The 12,594-nt window shown below is 40.3% G+C and overlaps 1 protein-coding gene across 1 annotated transcript; it reads left to right on the plus strand.

Annotated features, from left to right (window-relative positions):
* The first annotated feature begins 1,328 nt into the window (after positions 1-1,328).
* LOC113675178 (uncharacterized) lies at positions 1,329-7,754 on the plus strand. Its single transcript, XM_089189127.1, has 3 exons — positions 1,329-1,342; positions 2,720-6,971; positions 7,323-7,754. Exons 2-3 carry the CDS (start codon positions 2,755-2,757, stop codon positions 7,366-7,368), a joined length of 4,263 nt encoding a protein of 1,420 aa, XP_089045253.1. The 5' UTR covers positions 1,329-1,342; positions 2,720-2,754; the 3' UTR covers positions 7,369-7,754.
* Positions 7,755-12,594: the final 4,840 nt, after the last annotated feature.

Genomic DNA, 12,594 nt, shown 5'->3' on the forward strand with positions numbered 1-12,594 from the left:
AAGTCGAAGGTAGCGCTTAAACGTATGCAATGCTTATAGGAACGATAGAAATAAAAAGTGCAATTGTCAGCAGAAACGCCGTGGACGTAATTCTACTTTCAGCCCTCGATTTGATTAGAAAATGACTTCGCTGAATTGGATGTGGTTCCGTTTTCGTATTTCGATGTAAACAATGCCATAAAAATACACCAATAGGGTAAAGGTGAGAAACTGAAAAATGACAAGAATGACAAGAGTGACTTTATTGAGAAGACCAACGGCTTCTAAAGAGAAAAACAAGAACGATATTGTGAGGGCTGTTATCCAAACGATTACCGCGAACCTCAGCTTTAAGCGTTTATTTGTAACTACAGCCTTGTACTTCATAGGTTTTACAATCGCAACATATCTCACCCAACTGAGCAGAATTTACATGATAATAGGAAGTGTTCTTTACAAATTTAGTAATGGTAACGCTATCTTGTAGATTATGTCATCCGATATTCATTCCGTTAGGAATTATCGCATGTACAATGATATAAAACGGGGAGGAAACACCCAGTAAGAGATCAGAGGCGGTCAAACTAATGATCAGAATGCTAGAGTTTGTTCGGAACTCTCTTGTTTTCTTGACTGCTAAGTTTGCCTAGATATTCGACAAAACTGTAAATAAACTTATAGAGGCAGTGATGGCGATTCCAAGCTGTAAGAAAATGTTCTCTCTAAGTCCCAGATAAACACGGAGCACCTGGGCAAAATAACGTTGATCGTGAAGAGTTAAAGAAAGAAACTAAGGTTTTATTGTGATCGATCTTGTGATGAAAATCAAACCTTTCAAAGGGGTAAACACTGAAGCCCGACGTTCCCTATTAAAAAAAAGAATAAAAAAGAACAATTTTCATGTTTCGCATTCAATTACATAATTAGTGATAATAGTGTGACGTACAAAACCTAAATACTGTGTACTTATTGATTGAATGGTAGGGCAGGACGGGACGGGTACTAATATTTGGCTCGGGGTCATAACCTACGAGGTCCTTGCTAAATGAGCGGGAGCCAAACCAAACTCACATCAATAAGCATGTTATCATGTGACCACTAGCTGTGGGAAATTTCAACCTAAATAGGACGCGATAGAAAGGCGTAGGCCCTCCGAGAGGACACAAAATATTATATAATTGAAACTTTTCCCTTTTATTTCGATTAGCCCAGAGGGGGGAAGAGAATAATCTCAAACACAATTGATCTGGATACCCAAAACACTGAGACAGCGGAAGTTCGAATGGTAGAGAAAAGTTCCGACTGTAATTCGCTATTTTTGTTGTTTCATTTTCAAAGCATCAGCCACATTGTCAACATCTTGGTAAGTGCGATTGAAAATCTTTTCTAGTCACTCGTGTTTTATCAGCTATCGTTATTCAGTAACTGTAGAGAGGTAAGGCTCTTATGGAAAAGCCCAGTAACTGCTTATTCGATCCTTGTGTTTGCAATATGTAGCTGTCTCGTTTCGAGCGTTAGACCTTCATTAAAGCGGTTGATGACGCGATTGAATCGCCACCGCAGTGAAATAAACTCGTTCAGTTCTACGGCGAGTTTTTCAAATCTCTGTGGCTTTATTCCGTATAATTTATCCTCATTAACTAAGGTTATTGAGTATCGTTTAATTTGAGAAATTGATGATCATAAAATCAGATCTCTATTTATGCTGTAGACTATCCCTCGCTACGATCTGCCGCTCGGAGATCGCGGTAGATTCGACTTGAAAACAAGCGTATCATAATCGAGATACCCTTCACCTAAATCTTTGGATATTAGCGGTGGGTTCTACGGTAAATATTTTCCTAAAGGTCATAATATGTTTCTTTGTCTGTTAAAGCGCCAGAGTCTCGCATAAGAAAATAAGTCATGAAGCTGAGCGCTCACAAAGAAAGATGTTTTAATTTTCTTAGAGAAACTGAAACTTACTTAAATTCACTGTGATTGCATACATAGTATGAACGTACTTTTCCGTTGAAAGGACGCTTCATATCTCCGCTGCAAAATTGCTTTCTTTGAACATTTATGGTTTTATACAAAACATTACAACTTTATTAGCTAAGATTGTTAAGCAAACTGATGGTTTCCACAGTCACGAGATCAAAAACTAAATTCAATACTATATTTTCAGCCATATACTTCAGATAAGTAAGCTCATTACTCGGCGAGACACTGTTAGAACAACATTTTCAAATGTTTCTAGAACGTTGTAGTAAAAAGTTTACCAATCCTTTCTTTTTTTTTTTTTAAGAAACCCGCGACCTTTCTAAAACCTCCTAGTTTGTGACGCACCCCCCGACATACGACCATTAGTCAAACTCAAGCGCACGTCATTTTTTTTTTTACTTCATAAGATGAACAAACGAAACATCTAGATAAAAAATCACTAGGATAACAGTTGACAGTCCGTTTTCAAAAAAAACTGTGCTGGTGAAACTTATGTGAAAAGTTTTACCGAATGTGATCCGTTGATGTGCTCTAGTTGCACTTATCCACGCCTCTTCTTCACTTATTTTTTTGTTTTATGCCGATATTATGAATTCTAAGACTTTCAGCTCGTTGCAAAAATTTCCAGGTGTAATCGACTCAGCCCGTTTTTGTAATTCACATATGGGTTCCTGTTTGTAGTGACTTATTAAGAATCCAGATTATCAAAGCATTCGGTTATCTTGTGTTACTAAAAATATTGTTTCCCTAATAACAGGAGAGGATGGCAATGGAAACTTAACGGCAGAAGCCATGATAGCTTTCATGAGCATCGCCTTACTAGTTGCCCTGTTCCTGCTCAACTCAAATCGCATTCAGAAAGCCACAGAAATATGGAACGAATGCTTGATTTTGCTAGATAACACCGATCAAAACAGCAAACACCAATTTACTTCACGACCGTTTTTAATGATTTACAGGGCTATTTATCATGCTCTTTTCGGCGCTTATCGTAGTATCTCTGACTACATCAGTGCGGAAAGATACGGCAGGAAACTGCTTGCCTTATACAGCGAGAATGGTGACTTAGTAAAAGAAGGAGATGTAAGCATGGCTCTAGCAGAGATTTTAGAAAGTCAAAACAGGTTTACAGATGCCAAACAACTTTATGAAAAAGCAGTTAATAGGAAGAGACAAACTGGTGAAAAAAGTGGAGAAGCAAGCGCCTGCACAAGATTCGGAATTATGTGTCATAAACTTGGCGAAAACCTAAAAGCGAATGAGTATGTTGGGAGGGCCCTTGCCATAAGAACCGAAATTGACGACAGAAAAGGAGAAGCAGTTGACTATAGAAACTTAGGTACTGTGTGCAAGGATCTCGGGCAATATGATAAGGCTAAAGAGTATTTCCAAAAAGCGCTTAATATCAGAACAGAAATTGGCGACAGAAACGGAGAGGCATCATGCTACGAAAACCTTGCTGCTGTGTTTCATTCGCTCGAGCAATATAACAATGCTAAAGAGTATCTCCAAAAAGCGCTTGTCATCAGAACTGAAATTGGCGACAGAGAAGGAGAAGGAGCTGATTACGGAAACCTAGGTGCTGTGTTTCAGTCGCTCGGTCATAACAACAAGGCTAAAGAGTATTTCCAAAAAGCACTCGTTATCATAACAGAGATTGGCGACAGAAACGGAGAGGCATCATGCTACGAAAACCTTGCTGCTGTGTTTCATTCGCTCGAGCAATATAACAATGCTAAAGACTATCTCCAAAAAGCGCTTGTCATCAGAACTGAGATTGGCGACAGAGAAGGAGAAGGAGCTGATTACAGAAACCTAGGTGCTGTGTTTCAGTCGCTCGGGCAATACGACAATGCTAAAGAGTATCTTCAAAAAGCGCTTACCATCAGAACAGAGATTGGCGACAGAGAAGGAGAAGCAGTTGACTATGGAAACTTAGGTACTGTTTGCAAGGATCTCGGGCAATACAACAAGGCTAAAGAGTATCTCCAAAAAGCACTTGTCATCAGATCTGAGATTGGCGACAGAGAAGGAGAAGGAATTGAGTGCGGATACCTAGGTACTGTCTTTGAGTCTCTCGGGCAATATGACAAGGCTAAAGAGTATTTCCAAAAGGCACTTGTCATCAGAACTGAGATTGGCGACAGAGAAGGAGAAGCAATTGACTACGGAAACCTAGGTGTTGTGTTTCAGTCGCTCGGGCAATACGACAAGGCTAAAGAGTTTCTCCAAAAGGCGCTTGTCATCAGAACTGAGATTGGCGACAGAAGAGGAGAAGCAGCTGACTACGGAAACCTAGGTACTCTGTTTAAGTCGCTGGGGCAATATGACAGGGCTAAAGAGTTTCTACAAAAAGCACTTGTTATTAGAACTGAGATTGGCGACAGAAGAGGAGAAGCAGCTGATTTCGGAAACCTTGGTACTCTGTTTATGTCGGTCGGGCAATACGACATGGCTAAAGAGTATCTCCAGAAAGCGCTTGTCATCAGAACTGAAATTGGCGATAGAAAAGGAGAGGCAGCTGACTACGGAAACCTAGGTACTGTATTTATGTCGGTCGGGCAATATGACAAGGCTAAAGAGTATTTCCAAAAAGCACTTCTCATCACAACTGAAACTTGCGTCAGAGACGGAGAAGCAACATGCTATGGAAACCTAGGTACTGTGTTTATGTCGAACGGGCAATACGACAAGGCTAAAGAGTATCTCCAGAAAGCGCTTGTCATCAGAACTGAAATTGGCGATAGAGAAGGAGAGGCAACTGACTACGTGAACCTAGGTAAGGTGTTAATGGTGGTCGGACAATACGACAAGGCTACAGAGTATTTCCAAAAAGCTCTTGTCATCAGAACTGAAATTGGCGACAGAGCAGGAGAAGCAGCAGCGTACGGAAATCTAAGTACTGTGTTTAAGTCGCTCGGGCAATACGGAAAAGCTGAAGAGCATCTCCAAAAAGCACTCGTCATCAGCACTGAAATTGGCGATAGAAGAGGAGAAGCAAATGACTACGAAGGCCTAGGTACTTTGTTTAAGTCGCTCGGACAATACGAAAGGGCTAAAGAGTATCTCCAAAAAGCGCTTGTCATCAGAACTGAGATTGGCGACAGAAGGGGGGAGGCTTCATGCTTCGGAAACCTAGGTGCTGTGTTACAGTCGCTCAGACACTACGACAATGCAAAAGAGTACATCCAAAAAGCGCTTGTCATCAGCACTGAGATTGGCGACAGAGAAGGAGAAGGAGATGACTACGGAAGCCTAGGTGCTGTGTTTCAGTCGCTCGGACAGTACGAGAAGGCTAAAGAGAATCTCCAAAAAGCGCTCGTTATCAGAACTGAGATCGGTAATAAGGAAGGGGAAGCAGCAGATCTTGCAAACCTTGGAACTTTGTTTAGAGCTGTTGGAAATTATGAAGCTTCGGAAGTATGCTTAGAGAAAGCCTTATCCATATTCAGAGATATTGGAGATAGAAAAGGAGAGTTCGATGTCCTTGAAGGTTACGCCATTTTGCATTTATTTCAAAATAAAATCGAAGACTCCCTTTCGTGTCTTCAACTGTGCATTAAAAAGTATGAGGAGCTGAGATCTTTCTTGGGGACCAATGATCAGCTTAAAACATCATTTCTGGAGGTCTCAGGAATATTTCCCTACAAGCTGTTTAGTAGTTTGCTTTGCAGCACCGGAAATGTTCTTGACGCTCTTTATGTTGAGGAGTTGGGTCGAGCTAGTGGCTTATCAGACTTGATGGTAGAGAAGTACTCGGTTGAAACACACATTTCTGCTAATCCACAATCTTGGTTTGGCATTGAGAACATTCTTAGAAAGAAAAATAACTGTACTTGTTTGTACATTTCTTATTTTCACAATCATCTGCATTTGTGGATCTTGAAAACAAATGGAGTCCTTCACTATCGAAGCATATCACTGGAAGAGAATCTAGTGCAGGCTGGGTTGCCCAAAGATTTGTCTTTGAGTAAATATTTGGCTGATAATTTCCGGAGTCTTGGCATTTGGCCCATTGAGGATTGTGAAGATCGGTCTTTAAATATGGTTGAATTGCAACCTCTCTCCCCCGAACAAAAGAGCTCAGAAAAATTGCGACTCGTCGAGGAGGACGACGATGAGGACGAGGATGAGGACGAGGATGAGGACGAGGGAGTCATTTCAAGTCTATCTTTGTGTTACAAAATGTTTATTGCCCCCGTTTATGATTTGCTTGAGGAACCTGAAGTCATTATTGTCCCTGACCGCAGGTTGTACAAAGTTCCCTTTGCTGCCCTGAGTGAAAAGGAGGGAGCCGAATACCTGTCGGAGACTCATAGGATCCGTGTCATTCCTTCTTTGACGACGCTCCAGATCATTCAAGATAGTCCACAGAACTATCACAGCAACACTGGTGCCTTGATAATAGGCAATCCCAAGGTCGATTGGTTGCCGCCATTGCCAGGCGCAAGAAAGGAAGCGGAGATGGTCGGACGACTGGTGGGTGTTCCGCCTCTGGTAGAAGCGGAAGCAACGAAGCAGGCGGTACTTGAGCGGATAAGTTCAGTGAGTCTGATTCATTTTGCTGCCCATGGTAACGCTGAAAGGGGAGAAATTGCCCTCTCCCCCATTCCTACTTCCAACAGTCGAAACACTATCCCACCTCAGCAAGCTTCCATGTTGACGATGTCGGATGTCTCACGAGTGAAAGTCACAGCTAAACTGGTGGTACTTAGCTGCTGTCACAGTGGAAGTGGAGAGATAAGAGCCGAGGGAGTTATAGGGATTGCCCGTGCGTTCTTAGGATCTGGTGCTCGTTCCGTGTTGGTTGCGCTATGGGCCATTCCAGACTCAGCAACAGAGCAGCTGATGAGTCGGTTCTACGAACACCTAGTTGGAGGAGAGAGTGCCAGTGAATCCCTTCATCAAGCCATGAAGTGGATGAGAAAAAACGGCCTTACCAAATTGTCTGAGTGGGCTTCGTTTACGCTGATTGGAGATGACGTGAGGCTCGAGTTTGAGAAGCAGAGGTAAGAATCGGTGAGAACAGGTATTTCATAAATTAAATGTAAATTAGACGTGATGGTGGCTACGACTTACTGGTCGCTGACTGTCGGCGAGGATCCTTTGTTACCTTGAACATCAAGGCTAGTTTAATCTTTACCTAAATATTTATATGTATTTTTTTTTCTTTTCGGAGAGTTATTGACGCTCTCTGGTGTAAAATATAGAATCTCAACAGTGCCACTCTGCCAATCAGATACAAGTGTAGCTGCCATATATATATTTACATATTGTGCTTGGTAAAGTTGTGTTTGCTTTGCATCCAAAATATCTGTTCAGTTAAAAATGAATTGTTGTTTTCTATTTTTTTTTTACAGGAAAAATGATCCAGAGAGATTAATTAATGAAAATTACTCGAAGTAAACCGAGCTAAAAGACTTTTAGATGGATAATTTAAATAGAAACAAGTAGAGAAAATACTCTATCCCTGTATTTCATAGAAATTCAAAAAAGAGCTATCTCAAATTAGGGGAGATCTATTTCCATTTCTTGTGCTTTCTTAGGTTTTGCTATTCTTAGGATTTTAATTTTTACGGTTTTTAGAGTATTGTTAAGCGCCATGGACAATTAAAGGAATGTGGCGCTATATAAATGCATTTAATTTAATTTAATTAACATCCTCAAAAGGATGCTTTGGTTTCGTATTCAAGAATTGTATTTCTGATATAATGGGCAAGAAACAATGTTGACGTACGTAAGGCGACATCAATAAAGTGAAAACAGTAGTTTAGGTATAAAAGAACCACTAATATCTAGTTTGATTTTTTTTTTCAAAGCCGTTTGCTAGGATAAGTTAACAAAACCTTCAATATTCTAGGTATCATTTTGATGTAACATCTTAAAGGATCCTTGTGAACCACGCCTCTGTTTTGTCAACATACGGGCAACTGCGGAGAAATTCGTTCATATTAACTAGACGCTCGGCATGAGTCGTGCCGGCCCGTAAACACTTTTTACGTAACGTAAAGAAAGGATTATTCGCAGAAGGAGAAGCGTTACGCATCCAAAAACAAACTGACGCGCTTAACATTTAATAAAAAACGTACAGAGCTAAAAAATACGAGTTAGAAGAAGAAAGAGGATACCTGACGAAGTTCTGGAGAAATACATGTCTGGAGTCTTCTGCTCCAGGGTCACCTAAAAAACAAAGAAACCAGCACACAGAAGAAAATGTTGCCTTTTGTAAAACAATATTACCAGGCTTTATCTAAACTCAAGAACATACTGATGTGGAAATGGCACCTCATTCAAAATTACATCGCCAAAAAAAAAGCATCAAAATATATGCTGGTCAGAACTAATATATGAAGACAAAAGTTTAAAATCACTTGTGGATGGCAAGAGTGTCGAGCAGGCTCGTCAATACTTCAACTTTTGACTGGTCTTTTGAAATTAATTTGGACTGGGGCAATTGCATTCAAGGTCTATTGTATCGAAAAAATAGAAACGATGTCTCTTTATTTTGTTTTGGATATGCTCAACGTTAAGTCTTTTTTAAAGGAAAGAATAATTGCAACTGATTATCAGCTATGTAGCCATTCAAAATAAGTAAAAATAAGATTTGACTCCGGCAGAAAACCTAGAAAATCTCCTGTGTTTCTCTTGAAGAGGTTGCAGTGTAAAACGGTAGCAAACAGACGTTCAAAGTTTCGCCATGGTAGCGGGATAAGGGATGCAACTGGAGGGATTCTGGAACCCAGATGAAGTCTCTGCATGCTATCGATAGAGGCTCTCGACTCTGGAAATAAAAATGAACGGCGTGATCGCAGGAAGGATTTTTTTCGTGCATTTCTCTAGTCGGTTCCCCTCAATTCATGTTACTTGATACTCCTCTTTTAGGGAGATTCCTCAGAAAAAAGTTATCGAACAATTTTTTTAAACCCTTTTTTTAACGTTTGGAGCAACTTGAGGCTTTTCTTCCGTACAATAGTCGGGAGAAAAAATGGCCGTCGCAGAAAGGTGGTCATGGCCATTAGTAGGGATTCGACTCTATTTCTAAAACTGGTTTGTTTGGACACTACTTATTAACCAGACGTCACAACATATTAGCTCCGAAAACTCTGCTTGAAAACGTATAATCTTAGTCCAGGGGACCATGCCACCTACCCCATTGCTCCATTTGATGTTCATTACAGTATGTGAATGATGTAGTTGTGTCTTAGTTGTGATTGAATAGCATCCAGGCTGTTCGTGACGAGCAAGTCAAATACGTAACTGAGATAAGGCCCCGCTGCTGAGTGCATTTTAACAAATTAAATTCAGCCGTTTTAAAATTAGGACGCTACTAAGTTTGTTCTCTTGAATTTTCAGCTTCTACATGAAAATATTTACAGAAACAGCTCTAGGTCAAGTTTCACTGAATATGTTACAATATGTGAGGTACCCAAGAGTGAGACTGGGGTGGTTGATTACGTGTAAGCCGGAAGAAAAGCCTTGTCTCGGGAAAATTAAATTTAGAGTTGACCTTTAAACAATTAGTCTATTCTTTTGCTTTTGTTTCGTCATCTTCCTTTAGACCTCTCATCTGAACATTTCATTGCAATCTCCAGCCTAAGAATCAGTCCGGAATTAGAGAAACTTGATAAATAAACAATGTTGCTACTCTCTCTCAACTGTATGATGCTAACACATTCTAACAGAGGTGAAATAGACTACATTCGCCGATTATTACTAAGAGCATTGTGTGATAGTGTAGTCTGATCGTCCGGGTGAGCGTAGTCCTGAGACAGGGCTGTTGTCGATGGTGGTGACTACTGTCACCTGGACGATCACACTATACTATTACATGTTGCCCCCGGGTTCAAACTATTTCCTATATTTAGAACGTGTCCACGAGAGCACCAGGCAGTCGTGCTACATGTCATCTCACCGATTCCAATGAAACTTTGCCAGTTTGAAGGGTCTACCCCAAAACCCAAAAAGACAAGCTGGTTTCTGTTTTGGTTTTTTCCGGGGGGAGATAGACCACCCCCCGGTTTTTCTTGGTTTTCACCAAGGAAATCGCTTCAAAATAGGTAAAATTTATAAAGCTCTCACTGCGATGGTATCGAACCAATTACTCTGAGGGTTTGCACACATATTTTTACATCCTAAGTTAATGTTCACCGCAAGTATCAGTCAATTTTATGGACGGCTTGCCAATCAACAGAGGCAAATAAACGACTGTGTTTTTAGACTTTCAATTCATCCAAATATTTGACAACTTTGAAGTCAAATATCTCCCCTTGCCAGAAAGCTACAACACTAATCTTGATTCCCCTTTATAGTCCATCATTTTATCTCTAAGGATCATAAAAAAGATCTTTGGGCATTGCCACAATTTTGTCTTGGATGCCTTTTAAAATCTGCGACTGTCACAAGTTTCTCTGAACTACACCTGTCACGCAATTCTTGCTCTAGGCGGTCACTTGACCGAATAAACCTACTTTTTTTTAGCTTTTTATAAACGATGATTGATCAAGAAAGATAAAAAATGCGAAAAACTTTCGAGATTTTTGGTAGGAAGGGAAAATTTCACGTTTAGAGAGATGCATGTGGGCGAAAAATCGATGTTAAAATCGTAGCTTTTCTCTCTTCTGTCGTTTATTACTTTAGAGATTTGCTAAAATCAGGAAATAGGGCTCTTATACGGAACAAAACATTCCTAAGTCTATAATTTGATTGTTAATTATCACTATCGCACAGCTCACAATAAGAAAACTGTAACAGGAGAGGAGATTTTAAAGTCACATGTCACGTGCTTGTTGATGTACAAGTTCCCGTGTGTAACGACTTCGGCTTTTCCAGACCGCGGACGACGGGAAACTCTGCTCCCCCCTAATTTGATAGGAAATATCAATGTGATAGCCCCATAAAATTCAATAACTGCGCCATGTTTTCAGAAAATAAGACTGTAAAATTTTTTTCCGCTTTCCACCGTCAAGAAATTCCACGTAGAAATAGTATTTGTAGCGTGACCTTTCATGAGAAGTAAAATTGTTGTTATGATCAACAACGTGCACAGATCTCTGAACGCGGGTCATCGCGAAAACTATACCCAATCCGTCACAGACAGAACAAGACAGCGAAATATTCTTGCTAAGAGGAAGGATGCATCAAGACGTTTCAGTCGTTGGCTGCCATCCAAAAGCACCCTAACAAAGGCAAACACAGTGAAGCCGACAAAAAAAATCTGCCTATGATAAGATCAGGAGGAAATGGACGAAGACCGGCTTGCCATTCTATAAGGGTTACAACGTTCAAGGTCGGACCTCAGGTAAAATTCTGACGAATAATCCCAGCTAGCCAAGTGGACTTTGGATGGCCTCTTTGGAAAACACAAAAAACAGCCACCTTGTCTCAGAAAGCAAAGAATTATCTCCTAGATGTGTGCTGGACAGGGGAGGAAACTGGTAAGACAACCGCCTCTAATTTGATTTCCCAAATGTCAAGTTTAAGAGGCGACACCGGCCAGAAATGTTGTCTAAGACTGACTGGTTGATAGAGCAGCGAATCGCTCGATACTTCAGCCGGTTATCTGCCGTAACAAAAACTGGTTTATTGACGAGGTCCCCCTCTGTAAATATGAATGAGGACGAAGAGGCCGATGCCGATGATCTAGCTTCAGAAGTCGAAACTAACTGAACAAGGCAGAAGATGATGAGGGACCTTGCAAAAAACCCTGCTATCAAGCTAAAAAAAAAAATAAAGACCTTTACATCTCACTTTTCTTTCATATTCATTGTCTTTTCTCATGAAAACAACTGACTATGTCTTGGAATTTTTTCGTCAAGGGAAATTTGCAGGAAGCCTATTGGTTAAAATACTGCTGGCTCATCCGCGCAGTTAAACGCCGGCAACACTCGATCTAGAGAGATGTAGATTTATATGTAGCAATAGAATGCTTGAAAAAAATGCAGACATTTTATGATCGCAGCAAGCAATCATAATCGTAGAGATCTGCAGATTATTCTGAAATTGCTATCTAGCAGACAGCATGAATAATTCCTACGGAGAGTCTTTGGGTCACGCAACAGATATTAGCTTAGCGGAGTTCTGGATGGAAATGCACAACGACAACTCTATTTTAATTTTATTTTCGGGATAGAAGCACAGTTTAACTTTGATAGATTTATTGATATTTGCTCTCAAGCGAGCGCAGTATTCCTCGTCTATAAAAGCCGAAGTTGTAGCACACTGGAACTTGTAATAATGTCAATCAACATGCAGCGTGTGACTTTAAAATCTCCTAAAATGAGCAGTGATGATGATAAACAATCAAATTATAGACTAATATATGTTTTGTGCCGTACAAAAGCCCTATTTCCTGATTTTAACAAATCTCCAAAGTAATAAACGACAGAAGAGAGAAAAGCTACGATTTTCCCATCCATTTTTCGTCCACATGCATCTCTCTAAACGTGAAATTTTCCATTCCTACAAAAAAACTCGAAAGTTTTTCATATTTTTTACCTTTCTTGATCAATCATCTTGTATAAAGAGCTAAAAAAATGTAGGTTTATACGGTCAAGTGACCGCCTAGGGCAAGAATTGCGTGACAGGTGTAGTTCAGAGAAACTTGTGACAGTCGCAGATTTTAAAAGGCATCCA

This window comes from Pocillopora damicornis, chromosome 12, assembly GCF_964200805.1.
Source record: "Pocillopora damicornis chromosome 12, jaPocDami1.2, whole genome shotgun sequence".
In the NCBI taxonomy this organism is placed as follows: Eukaryota; Metazoa; Cnidaria; class Anthozoa; order Scleractinia; family Pocilloporidae; genus Pocillopora; species Pocillopora damicornis.

Coding starts and splice junctions, on each gene's coding strand:
- LOC113675178 (XM_089189127.1), top strand. CDS start 2,755: ATGATAGCTTTCATGAGCATCGCCTTACTAGTTGCCCTGTTCCTGCTC. Junction 6,972..7,322: donor CTCGAGTTTGAGAAGCAGAG/GTAAGAATCGGT, acceptor TTTTTTTTACAG/GAAAAATGATCCAGAGAGAT.